Source organism: Moschus berezovskii, chromosome 4, assembly GCF_049115385.1.
Source record: "Moschus berezovskii isolate FMDL1 chromosome 4, NW_MosBer_1.0, whole genome shotgun sequence".
Classification (NCBI taxonomy): Eukaryota; Metazoa; Chordata; class Mammalia; order Artiodactyla; family Moschidae; genus Moschus; species Moschus berezovskii.
In genome coordinates, this window is record NC_142463.1 from 14121099 (window position 1) to 14134886 (window position 13788).

The 13788-nt window shown below is 44.3% G+C and overlaps 1 protein-coding gene across 19 annotated transcripts in view; it reads left to right on the plus strand.

The window, feature by feature from the left end:
• MACF1 (microtubule actin crosslinking factor 1) overlaps window positions 1-13788 on the plus strand; it is a 332059-nt gene that overhangs the window by 316441 nt on the left and 1830 nt on the right. For 9 of the 19 annotated variants that reach the window (XM_088835151.1, XM_088835150.1, XM_088835152.1 and 6 more), the window contains 5 exons: window positions 2578-2695; window positions 3497-3565; window positions 9926-10137; window positions 10674-10784; window positions 13251-13380. In XM_088835151.1, the coding sequence (XP_088691277.1) occupies window positions 2578-2695; window positions 3497-3565; window positions 9926-10137; window positions 10674-10784; window positions 13251-13380 (640 nt within the window). The remainder of the gene's footprint in view (window positions 1-2577; window positions 2696-3496; window positions 3566-9925; window positions 10138-10673; window positions 10785-13250; window positions 13381-13788) is intronic. The other 10 variants (XM_088835159.1, XM_088835160.1, XM_088835164.1 and 7 more) reach the window with 3 other exon arrangements.

Sequence of the window (13788 nt, forward strand, 5' to 3'; positions counted from 1 at the left end):
TCCCACATCTGAAAAGAGCCCAGTCTTGTCCTTCTGTTTTGGAAGTCAGAATACCAGACAGCACAGTTCTGACTTACACCAAAGTCTTTTGACCATTAACACAGAATTTATAATGCACACTAAGTCAAAAAAGTCTTGGGATATTTAAGGTACTCGTTCTGTTTAAATACCTTATTAATATTTTAGTTACTTGTACTTATATTTTACAGTCGAAAGGTAGGTGAGAAGTGTGGTGTGGAATCATACTTGGCTGTAACCTGAAGTTTGCCAATTATGGCCAGCCAGTATGATCTAATGGGATCAAATTAGTCTTGCAAAAAAGATTGAATGCTTTTGACTCTGCTTGGTAATTCTAACCTTTTAGATCTTTTTGAGGGCTCTGGGGTCCTGTGTCTTTAAATGGAAGGAAGTTGCATGGGTAAAATTTGTCTTGTGAAATGAAATCAGAAACACTTGGTGGATTTGAGGCCTTCAATCAATGTTGAGTTCCAGGCACTGCCTTAACCACTAACTATAGTAACATTCTGGGCCAGTGGGAAGAACAAAGGATGGAAAGAAAATGAAAACAAAAACAGCCAAACTGACTTTAAGTAAATCATTGCAGAAGAGTGCCAAGTAGCACCTAAGGTTGTGCCTGTTTGCTAATGACTACATGTGGGTACAGGGCCCCTTTGAGGTGGCACCGATGTCCTCCTGTACTCCACTGACCGGCACAGGGTCAGAGGAGTCCATTCCAGTGTTGGGAACAGAATTATGAAGTTCGTTTTATACACGAGGCACTTGAGGCCTTAAGGACAACTTGTGCCCGCAGTTACACGGGAAATACCAGAGCCGCTACCCAGGTCACTGTAAGGGATTTTCCATTTAAGAGAAGGAAACAGAGCTTACTGTTGCCCCTGAGACTGTCCAGAGGTCCTTGCTTCTCTGGAAACCCCTCTCTGCCAGATTTGTGCTGGACCCTGTTTGTAGAGCCATAGTAGTTCCTTCCACATCATCACTCTGGCCTCAGCTTCCCCAGCCACTTTGGCCTCTGGCTTCGGTCAAACCTCCTTTTCCCCATAGCTCAGTAAAAGCAAGTTAGAATACTTCAGAGAGAGCTTTAGTAAGAAATTAAGGGGAAAAAATGAAATCAATGCAATTAGGCTGACAAATCATTGATCTATAATCTAAGAATATAGCTCAGCGTGGGGTTCTTTCCCGATTCCCTCTGGGAGATGCAGAGCTCCTTTCCTTCTCCCCTCACTTACCCAGAGAAGACCCCGAATCGTGACGCAAGCTGACACTGCCCTTGGATCTGATGGAGTGAATCCTCGGTGCCTACCTGCTCCCACGCACAGGGCCAGTGTCTGAGGGCAGCTTCCTTCCTGGGACACGACGCTCATTCCCTCACGTTTCTGGTCCCACTTCAGTGCTCTTCACACCACACTGTGCTGTGGCTGCAGTCACTTTGTATAAAAACCTATAACCTGGGTGAGACGAAAGATGTAGGATGATATTTATTTTCAAAGATAAGGGCTTGGGTCGGGGGTGGTAGTTTTTTCAGTCACCTTGCCTGTATAAATTAACAGTGAGCTTGAGTGAGTACAAAGTCATATGGAGAATTACCACAAAAATACTAATGTTGAGGGAGGCTGATTGTGATCCTTCTCAAACATCCTTTCTGGCATTTTCAAATTTTGTGCCCTGTTTCAAAGTTACATTTCTCCTTTTAACTTTGGAAATCTTAAGTGATTTAATCCCCCGCCACCCCCGGCCCCGCAATGTTCTCTTTGAATTAAACAATTTTGGGAAGAGGATAATTTATGCGATAGGAAACTCCAAATGTTGATAGGGTTGGGAAGTTGGCATATTTGGCAGGAAAAAAAGGAAAAAATAAATATCAGAAAATCATGCTTGTTTTACTATCTCGAAATGATTGTTGAAAACTACTTACAGTTAGCCTGGTAGACTAAATTTTTAATTTCTTCAACTAAATTTTAGTATAGACACTATCTAATCATTTGTTCAGCTGAAGAAAATTTTCTGTTGGTGAAAATCACAATTAGAGAATATTTAAGGGTTTATTTCTAAAATGATGTGGAAAATCAGATTTCCTTCTAAGCTTGTAATAATGATGATGCTTTGCAAGGATTTCCTTGAGACTTGAGATATTTGTTGTTTTCCATTTAACTTTTGAGCACACTGTATTCAGAAGCTGACATCCACCTCATAGCTACCTTTTCTTTTATGGAAACAAACTAGCTTAACAAAGAATTGTACTACTGGATTTTTATTTGGGTAGCGTCTTTGAAAGACTAAAAGTGAGCTAAGGCTTTGTCTGCCCTCTACCTTCCCCTTTGGGGCAGGGTCACAACCCTCAAAGTTTAAACTTTATTCCAGTAGAAAGTACGTCAAGACAGTGACCTTTAGCTTTTCCATATTTTAAGTTTTCTGTGAAAAATGCAAAAGAGTGAGAGTTAAAATTCACCCCAGACTGCGAACTTGTCACTCCATCTGAATACAGTCTGCTCCGTTAGGGGCGTGTCATCCCGCACTGCCCCCCAGCACCCTGGCTCACCTGTGTCCTTGGCCCTGCAGTTCGGAGACTCCCAGCAGCTGCGGCTGGTCCGCATCCTGCGCAGCACCGTGATGGTCCGTGTCGGCGGAGGGTGGATGGCCTTGGATGAGTTCCTTGTGAAAAATGACCCCTGCCGAGGTAAGAAGCCGCACTCAGCACATGCTACTTGTCAGCCACGCCCTCACCACTGGTTTTTCGTGATTCCACGGGGTGCTGGCGGTGGGGTCTGTTTGGTGTCTGTTGTTAAGCTGCCCAGATGTCATCCCAGTTAGTGCAGATGGGAACTTGGTCGGGGTGCCAGGGCAAACCAGGGGAGAGAGCAGGAGGGGTGGATGCTGTTGAGGGAGATGGGTTTCTGGAAACGCAGTAAATAAGAATTAGGAATTTATTGGTGTCATGAAATTTTTCCGTGTGAGGTGTTCCACTAACACCAGCCTGGAAAGAAGCCCTAAAAAGGCCTGTCAGCTCCCTGTTAGTGCCGCCGGTGACCTTGCCTGGAATCTGTGCGTCTAAAAGTCGGGGAGGGTACTAGGCCCCTCCAGGGAGGGGAGGACTGGGAGTTCCTTTAGCCAGAAAGATCAAGAACACCTGGCAGTGGGCCTGCGCACTTGTAAGGCAGGGAGTCACCTGAGTGGGTCTGTGAGGTCTCGGTCTGCTTCATCCTACAAAGGCTGGCACACCAGCCCAGAGGCCAGAGGAAACAGCCAGTTGAGTGTGAGTGATGGCGCCTGCCGCTGGAGGCGTGTGGGGCCGCGGGCAGTGGGAGATGGTCAGATCCCGGTCGTGCATCCCCCTTCAGCTGCTCCTTCCCTTCCCTCTGTTAGCTGAGCTGCATGTGGGTACGCAGGAGCCTCCCCCACTCTCTGCCAGTTTGTCTTTCTTGACCAGTTTCTGCGTTTCCTGCTCTGTTTCTTTGTGTTTATGTATTTTTTATTCTAGTGCACCATCCTGGGAGTAAAATAAAGCGCTCTGATTCCAGCTCTTCGATTTCCAGTCAGTCTCCCATAGGTTGGCTTTTAAGCTTTGTCCCTCTTACCCATATCCTGGCCCATTGAGAATGGCTTTGCTTTTTAAACTTTAGCATTTCTTGGCTCTGTGGTATCTGCTGCCTTAATGAATGCTTTGAAATAGCCAAACCATATCTCTTCTAACTATTGTAAGTTGACAGAGCATAAACTATGCCTGTTGAGACAGTATCCATGGAATTTGTTCTGAGTTTCTGTTTAACAAATACTTACAGGTTTTTATACTACACACTATTATAATCATTTTACCAATAATAACACATTTTTCCCTCTAGGAGGTGTAGCTACTATTACTATCTCCATTATATAAAATAGCAAATTGAAGCACAGAAAAGGTAAACAGCCTTCCTGAGAAGAGGTGGCTGATAAATGGCAGAGACAGGGATCAGCTCCAGCAGTCTGGCTCCTGACCTGCATGCTGTGTGCCTCGTGGGCTAACATACCCACCACCATCCCTTCTTATATGTGTTTTACTGTGTAATTAAATTCATAAGGCTTACTCTATAAACCTAACAGAAATGTTTACAGTACTGTTACGTCACTTCTTTGGATGTGACTTATTGTCAGAATCTGGAGCATTTAAAGCTAAAGGTTCTGGGACTTCCCTGGCAGTCCAGCAATTGAGACTTCGCCTTCCAGTGTAGGGAGCACAGGTTCAGTCCCTGGTCTGGGAGCTAACATCCCACGTGCTTCCTGGCCCCAAATCCAAAACATAAAACAGAAGCAATATTGTAACAAATTCAGTGAAGACTTTAAAACTGGTCCACATCAAGACAATCTTTAAAAATAAATAAAAAATAAAGAAGGTTCTCACATGAATTCAGATATGCTCGTAAATTCCTCTTATCTTGTTCTGCATATACTCCAATAAACCCAGAGTAATAATAAGGTAATAATCTTCATTAGGAATTTCTTTTTATAAAGTAGTTAGTTTTAAAAACACCTATTCTGATAAAAACTAGAGCAGGTTTAAATCTATTTTAGAATTTAATTATATCATGAACCAGTTTCTTTGCTATAAAAACCCCTTTGATTATTTCCAATGAGAAGCAGTATATATTTCTTTTTAACCTGAAGTCAGTAAAATAAGATTATTCCTTTCCACATCTATTAATAAGGTTTTGTTTTTCATGTCATGTGTGATTGAACTAAATAAACAAAAGAGAGATACTGCATGTGACATTTTGGAATCTTTGCCTGTTTGCTGCCTGCTCTACTTGCTCTGTTTACGATAACATTGTGCTGCTGGCCAAGGAGAACACTGCTTGCTTTTCCTTAACTTGTTAGCTAGAAATTGGAACCCCCAAGGATATATGGGAGGGCCATCTAGGAGCTATTTTCTATGGAACTTAGTAGCCTTTTTCAGCATCTCTTGGAGCAGACAAGGTAAGGCTCACCCCTATGCCCTTCCAAGGGTGCCTGCATCCTGATTCCATTGACTGTAGAATCCAGAATTCCTGTTAGGCTCAGATATCATGACTCTACCATGACAGACAGGATGAGCTACATCTCAGCAAATAAAAAGTTGTGCTAATAAAGGAGCACTTAAGGGCCCAGGCAGATAGATGTAATAAGTGACTTGGAAGGGCATGAACGTCACAATGAGAAGCTGCCTAGGAGTCTGTGAGGGTTACTATGGCTTCTTGAAGCTCCACTTCGGTGGACTTTTTATTCATTTGGGTTGCATTTACTTGGCTGCACCACAGAGAATGTTATTCTGTGGACAGTACAAAATTTATGATATAATACTGATGTTGCGTAATCGTGTTATCTGCCTTTACACAGCTGTTTAAGATGACAAAAGCTATCTCAGCCTGCACATATCTTTAGCCAAATGTAAAGGTTAAAGTAGTCAACTCAGTAGGTTCCTGGTACTGCCAGAATTGGAGATTTGACTTTCTGAATTGAGCTGTGGCAAAGGAAATCATGTTTGGATGGAGATAATGAATACGTGCACATTTACCCTAGGGGTCCATGAATGTTTCTGAGCGTTAAACAGATTAGTTCTCTGAAATTTTACTGACTATCTAGAAAAACTGTATTGTAAAGATTTAAAAGACACAGTTTGGCTTAGAACTGATTTTTTTATTATATGGTAAAGTACACGTAACTTACCATCCTGACCGTTTTAGGTGTACAGGTCAGTGGTACGTTCACACTATTGCACTACCATCACAGTCTCCCATCCGCAGAACTCTTCATCTTGGTATACCAAAGCTCTGCCCGTTAAACAGTGGAAGTGAATTTTAACTAACAGGCATGTTGCAGCCAAAATCAGTGGCTAGCAGTAGTCTCTTAGAAAAACGATAATCTCTCTGGTGGTTGAAAAACTGAACTTGAAATGACTGCCTTTGGGGTCTGGGCCCTAAGATATGGTCTTTTAAACAAACCAAAAAAATCATGGTCAGATGCATTGGTAAGTAAGCAGGTTTCTTTACTGCAGGACTTTTCAGAGTGTATAAAATGCTGATTGCATTAGGGCTCTCCTAGAGAGAGGGGGGGGAAAATGTAGAATCCAGTGTTTACTAAACTTCTCTTCGTAGGCAACCCCTCAGAAGTCTCAGTTTGGGAAATGCCGCTGTTAGCAATGAAAGACCATGGAAAGGTTTTACACTGTTTAGAGAGATCAGATTTCTATTTAGAAATTCAGTCTGGAGAATGAGGAGTGAGGGAGGGATGGGGTTGAGATGAGAAACACGGAGACCATTTGGAAGCCTGTTACAGTGGTCCAGGGTTGGGGAGATGCTTCATGAACCACATAAGTTTGAGGTGTGCCAGAAGTCTGAGGGGACTCAAGAAGTATTAGAAGGTGGAGTCAGTAGAAGACTGAACTGCCATCATGAGGGAGGGGCCTACATCAACAACCAGGTTCCTGCTTCAGTCATGTCTAATCAGTATTGGATGTAAGGTTCTGGCATCCAGGAGAAGGTCTGCACTGAGATGTAACTGAGAGGCAGGCGGGACCTGATGATGGCGCTAAAGTCTTAGGTGGATGAGCTCATCACCAGGTTGAAAGTCAAAGAGGGAGAACAGGACTGCGGACAGAACCGGGGGACATCAGCTTTGAAGAAGTGAGTGGGATGGGGTAGTCTGCAGGAGGAGACAAGCAGGGATCCTAGAAGCCAAGGGAGAGTGTTTCAGGAGGAAAATAGTAACTCCTCCACTTGCAACTGACAACAGCAGAGAAGTGTTTTTACCTGTCAGGTTTATCTGGTTTTTACCTGTGTTCAGGTGATACACATGAGTACACACATACCCTCTAATACAGAGAGCACTGGCCAGAGTGAAGTAAATGGAATATATTCATAACATTATTTTTGAGAGTGTACATTGGTGTAAAATTTTGTAGAGCAGTTGCTATTTAGTTGCTTAGTCATGTCTGATTCTTTGTGACCCCTTGAACTATATATATAGCCCACCAGGCTCCTCTGTCCATAGAATTTCCCAGGCATGAATACTAGAGTGGGTTGCCATTGCTTTCTCCAGGGAATCTTCCCAACCCAGGGATCAAACCCACATTTCCTGCTTGGCAGGCAGATTCTTTACCATTGGGCCACCAGGGAAGCTGTAGATCAGTTGACAAGTACCAAAAACCTTAAGTGTGCATCCTTTCTCCCCAGCAAATCCACTTGTTAAGACTTACCTTAAGGAAGTCATCATGGATGGGCACAAAAACTTTTTTCAAGTAGTCTGTCACAGCATTGTATACAGTGTGTTAAAAATTATGAACAAATGCAACACAGGGTTGGTGAAATAAACTGATTTCAATATGATGAAATAATACTTTGCAGCTAGCTGAAGTTATGTCAGATACATCAACCATGGAGGAATATTTCTGATGTTTTTGCATTTTTTATATTTGGACATACATATACACAAAGTTGTGCAGAGGAATAAAGATACTAACAGTTTAATAGTACTGTCCCCTAAGGTTAAGCAGTTTTAATTCTTTGTAGTTTTCTGTAGATTTCAACCTTTCTACAATTTAAAAGCATCCCCTGGGGCAGAAGTGGTCTGTGACCCTTGCCAGTGATTGCCCCAGGGAGGGGGCGGTGTTAGAGGGGCGTGGAACCCAGAGTGGGATGAGCTCGTGTAGCTGATGATGCAGGGAGCTGGGGGTGGGCAGAGGGTGGAAGGTAAGGATTCTGATCCTAGTTCTTGCATAGTTTTCCCTGCAGTCAGCCTCTGAGTGCTGCAGTTTTCTGTGATGTGGGGATGCTGACTGACTACCGAGAACCGTTAAGCATAGTATTTACATGCGATCACGCGCTGTAAACTGAAGAGCGCATGGGGAACATGTTATCGTTATATTATTGCATGTAACATGTAATTGCCCTCATCAGTGATGCCATTTCAAAGTCTCCTTGTGTGTCACTGTGTTGTTTTCTGGAGAGTGAGCTCAGGGAACTGTTAAGTCTCATAGGTTTAAACCACACGTCTGAAGTGCTTTCTGGCCTAGGGTCATAAACGACAGCTCTGAGGGGTCATGGTCCTCAGCTGAGGAATGATTTCCGTTTGTCGGTGTCACTTGAGCACTTGCTGTGCATCCACTGTTGTGCTGGGCATGTTAGCAAACATATGATAAAATAAGTGTTTAGCAATACAGAATGTTATTAAGTAACCAGGTTAGTGCTGAAGGAAATTCTCTTTAAGAATCATGAGTTTAGACACTGAGGGAAGTGCTGGAGTTGGGAAAAAGTATGAGTAGGGAACCAGAGGGCCCAGGAATGAACCTTGAAGGGCATGTTCTATTGGGGCCTGAGAAGGAAGGACACAGATTAGCATTCCAGGAATGCTACACCGTCAGACAAGAAGGACCCTTAGACGTCAGTCAGCCTGATTGATCACCTGTAGGGAGGCTGAGGATACAGAGCCCCAGGCAGGAGGGATCACAGCTGGGAAGAGCCTGGACTGAGGTTTTGATATCCAAGTTAGCCCTTTTAAGCTGATACTTACTCTGATATGTTATGTCAACTTCACATATTGAAAAGAATTTGGATTTGACTTAGGAATTTAAACCACTCTGCTTATGAAGCCTCATGCAACCTGATTTAAAGTCTGATTCTACCAAGATTCCTCAAATTTCTTGAGAACTTGTGGGACTGGGCAGGAGAGAAGAGTGTGTACCATTACCTGAAATCTTCTAAACTTGCAGTTTCTGGCCAAAGTAAAACATCTAATATAGGGAAGAATGGCGAATAGTTTGTTTATGATGGTTCCCTTTTCCCAGGCTTTACTGACAGTCCAGATTGTTTAGACCTATCCTAAACAGGGAGCAGCTTGGGGGTGAATCAGGAGACAGAGGTGATCACAGAATTAATACCTTTCAGTGAGGAGTGACCTAAGAACACATTGTAAAGGAATTGTTTCTTTTAAATTCATAATGTCTTTCACAGTTAACATGTGTGTTGGCTGTACCTGCTATCTTCTGACCGAATCCAAACATGGGGTTCTGGTCTGGTGGCTCCAGGAAGCCCTGGGACAGCACGTCTGCCTTCAGCTTCTCGTGGCTTTCAGCTTTTGACTTAATGGTTTCTCACTGGCAAGTTTTGTGCATGGTCTTGATCTCTCTCTCTCTCCTCCCACATGTTTACTTCTTAACAGTTCAGCCCAGATCGTTTTACTGTCCTGAGTTCCTGGACCCCATTCTTTAGGATTATTATCAACTGAATTCAAGTAGAAGAGTCTAGATCAGTGGTCCTCAACCTTTTTGGCACCAGGGACCAATTTTGTGGAAGACAGTTTTTCCACAGAACCAGGGGAGGGGGTAATTTCTGGATGATTCAAGTACATAACATTCATTGTGCCCTTTATTTCTAATCTAATGCCACTCCTGGTCTGATAGGAGGTACCGGTCTGCGGCCCAGAGGTTGGGGACCCTTGTCTAGATGATGTCAATTGCAGTGATCTGTTTTTCTCTACTGTTTCATTGCCATGTGTCCTGCGAGAGTTGAGCATAAAGTACACATGTCTTGTGAGAGAGAAAAGAGGGGTTTTGATTTCGCCTGGGAGGTTTGTGGACTGCTGCATCTGCTTTCTCCTGACCCCAGGAGACAGTGGCAAGGCAAGAGTGTGACCGCAGCATGGGACGGTGCTTGGTACACAGAGAGTTCTTTATTACAGCAAACCAAGGGGTTATTCGTTAATGTGTCTGCTGTGGGTAAGAATCATGACAAGGCTGATAAATCAGGAATCTATCTCTATTTTAAAAGAAGCCGCAGATGGTACTAAACCTATAAATTATATAACTGTTTTCGTGGGGTCAAGCAGCGGTGTGACCATCAAAGATGTATCTTTTCAAGGTTAACTGTCACCGTATGTGTGTGTTTATCCCCTTTTCTAGCGCGAGGTAGAACTAACATCGAACTTAGAGAGAAATTCATCCTCCCTGAGGGGGCATCCCAGGGCATGACCCCTTTCCGGTCCCGGGGTCGAAGGTCCAAACCATCTTCCCGCGCAGCCTCCCCTACCCGTTCCAGCTCAAGTGCTAGTCAGAGTAACCACAGCTGTACATCCATGCCGTCTTCTCCAGCCACCCCAGCCAGTGGCACCAAGGTACGTACAGCCTCGGGTATGACCTCCTGCCCCGCTCCCAGCTCTGCACCTGGCCATTGTTCAGTGTAGCCTCTGAAAGACTCCAGTGAGGAGAGGCTTGAAGACATGTAGACCAGGCTGGCCAGGCCCTACTGGTACACAGATCTGGACCTTTAACATGGCCGCAAAGGACGTTCAAATAGGAATTGAGTTGTTAGGTCCAAAGCGCTTCTTTCCACGTATTCCCACTTGGAGTTTGAACCCATCCAGAGTTCCTGATCCTGAAACTCCAGGCGCTGTCTGTGCAGCTGCAGCTAAGCAAGAGAGAAGTGTGTTGTGATGGTGGGGGTAGATGGAGAACGCTGCTGCCTTTCTGCCTTGGCCCCTTTCATCCCGTTGGACTGATGCACATTTTATTTTGTTTTCTCTTTCTTTAAAATTTAGTGTCTTCTATTTATTATTTATTTATTTATTGTTTATTTTATGTTCCCAATTTGCTCCTTTTGTGTTCCACTTTCAATTGTTCCCGTCCTTCCCTTTGGATTTCCGTTTCACAGACTCCGCTTCAGTTCTCTCGCTGTTATGACAAACCCTGGTTGGTAAACAGTAGAGCTGGCACCCCTGTCAGGGAGAGCCACTATCCTGACCTCCAGCTGCCCAGCCCCGAGGTAGAGTATGGCTTTGCTGACTAAGGACACAGGCAAGGCCAGGCGCTCGCTCGTGCCGAGAGCCTGACCAGCTCTCCTCCTGACTTGAGTCCGTGCTCTTCTCCATCTATGGTGGTTGCTTTCACGGCTGATTCATCCCGTCCATTGTGTTTCAGGGGTTTCTAACTCGGACTCACCAAAATTGGAGATAAATGAGAGATGCCTGAGACTGGATTGTGTAACAACTTCCCAACAGTCCTTAGAATGATATTTGTTCAGGGTGGTAAACAGTGGTCATTCGGGTGATTTGTTTATCAATATTGTTTATAATCAGGCCTCTTGGAGTCTCCAGACGTCATGTGTGACACAGACGAGTTATGAACACTTGAAATTCAACGACGGTGCATGTTCAACAGTGTTCTATCTTTGCTTAGGACAGAAGAGTGGCTGGCACCCTCCCGCCCGGAGTCACATTCCGGGGGTGGTTGGTATTGCCACACTGGTCCGAGGCTTGGGTGCTGCCTCCTTCAGCCAAGCACAGCATTTGTGAACACTGCTCTGAGGCTCAGGTTTTAGTTTCTGAATTCCTTGGCCCAGGCACTTAGGTTTCTATAGCCTTGATTTGAATACACATGCCAGCAGTTCAGCATGTTCAAGTGCAGTCATTAAAATGCCCAAGTGCTTTTGGAAGAGCAGTGTTTCAGAAATAAAATGTGGACTAGCAGCTTGTCTGATAGCGGTACAACGGACATTTCTAGCTCCTGCCAGGAAACATTGGGTTCTTGTGCCTCAAAACATGGCACTGCGTTTAGTTGTGTAAAGCTTCAACCAGTGTAAACAGGAGGTACAAGAAGCCAGTGTCCACAAATGGACTCGCTTCTCTGGGTTTCATCCCGCTTCAGTTCAGAAATTCATCTGGCTTCGAACGTGATGTGGGGACCCACTGACACTAAAACCCCATGATTCAACCTGCCTGTCCTGCTTTTTCTTCTTTAGTGACTCCAGTTTCATGAAAGTCTCAAAAGTTCTAGAATTTTTAATGTTTTAATTATGAAGTGCCAATTCTCATAAGATTCTGATCAGCTTTTCTGTCTTAAGGTTTTACCTTTGGTTTCATTTCAAAGTTTCATCTTCTCTTAACTACTGGTATTCTGCACACTGTCCTGGCGCAGACTCCCAGCCCGACATCTCTGGGGCCACATCTGCCCAGCAGCAGTAGCTTCTGAAACTGGTGCTCTTCCTCCTGTGTGGGCCAGGAGGGTTTGTGCTGGAATGTGAATCCCTCTGTCGCTTTTGCTCTTTCTTTATAAAGAAAAAAGAAACACAACGAAATGGGTTGCTTTACTCTTTTCTTTGTATAAACATCTTAAAAGTCCTGGAAAACAATGTATATGATTGATTTCAAAGAAAAATTAGAAGAGCATGCTGTGGCATGAGTGATACTCAGATTTAAAATATTTTCTCTCCAAATTCTTTTTTTTTTAAAAAATATACACTCATGGCAAATAGAGCTCCTACCAGCATCAGTAATGATAAACATACATCTAGCCAGCTCTTTGCCAGTTTAGGAAGTACTTCTGCATGTGACTTTTTCACTCAACAAGTTTATATTGAGCCGCTTGTCTCTGCCAGATGTAGTATTAGGTGTCTAGGGTGTGACAGGGAGCAGACAAAGTCCCTGCTTTTCTGGAGTTTCTGCTTTATCTTGGGAGATTTCAGGCAGCACACAGGGAGCCTTCCTGGACTGTTGAAGGGATAGCAGCAGGCCAGTGGCTGCAGTGGGCTGAACAAAAGGGAGTGTGTAGCAGTGGGGTTCAGATAGGCAGGCTCCTTCCCTGGTCTCCAGGGCAAGAAGTGAAGGCACACATGCCAGTGTATGTTAAGTCCAGACCCAGGCCCTTCTGGTCCCAGGTCGTTCAGAGCCTTGTTTCTCATATCACAGCCCCACTCTCACATGCTTCTCCTAATCGTTTATTTGGTCAGGTCAAGTAATTTAATCTTCATTCTACCAGTGAAGAAATAGATCAACTTCACTGAATTTACTGCATCTCTATAATAGGGACTGGAGTAATATTTGGATCTCCATGTTAACAATTTGGGGTTAGAACTCATATGTCACATTTCTAACCCAACACTTTGATACTTTGGAATATTTGGATTTCTTACCTTTACTCATTTATCATATTTGTTTGTTATGACTACTGTAATCTTAGCATTTGAGGATTTTTTTTTTCTAGTAGAAATTTGTCAGTAAGATAAAAGGCATTGGAAGACATTTTAAAACCTTTAATTGGCTCATGAAGGCTTTGTTTTGGACATGCTCAAAATTCGTGACCTAGCATACTTTCAAAATAAATCATTGTTTTCCTGGACTTTTAACTAGCTTTTCAGTTTTTTAGAAGTGAGGAGGGCTCAAGTAAACCTTGTAAAGTGGAATTTCTGTCAACGATTTTACCAAGTAAATATGACCTTTTAATTTTTTTTAAGGTTATTCCATCAACAGGCAGCAAGTTGAAACGACCCACACCCGCCTTTCATTCAAGTCGAACATCCCTTGCTGGCGACACTAGCAATAGTTCTTCCCCAGCGTCCACAGGCGCCAAAACTAACAGGGCAGGTAAGGACCTGCCCCAGCACTTCTCCACTGGGGATAAGGGCGAGGGGCACGGCCAGGCTGGGGATCTGGAAACAGCAGGCTCTCGGCAGCGCTTCCCTGCTCCCTGAGGAGCAGAGAAGGAGAGAAACACAGGTGTGGTGCCCAGAGGACAGCTGGCTCAGACCTTGCCTCTCAAGAGCAGGTGCTCCCACAGCCAAAGCCACAGACCTGTTCGTCATCAGAAATGATCGCACGGGGGAGAATATAAGAGGGGAAAGGGCTTCCTGGAGCCGGGCCCTCCTAACACACCATATTTATGCCTGCTCGGAGCTGAGAGTCAGGGGAGGATCACGGCTGCTCACCTGCGGACGTTCCTCCTGGGAACCTAGGGCTTTGGCTTCCACTCGCTGCTCTATTTGCCGGCCCTCC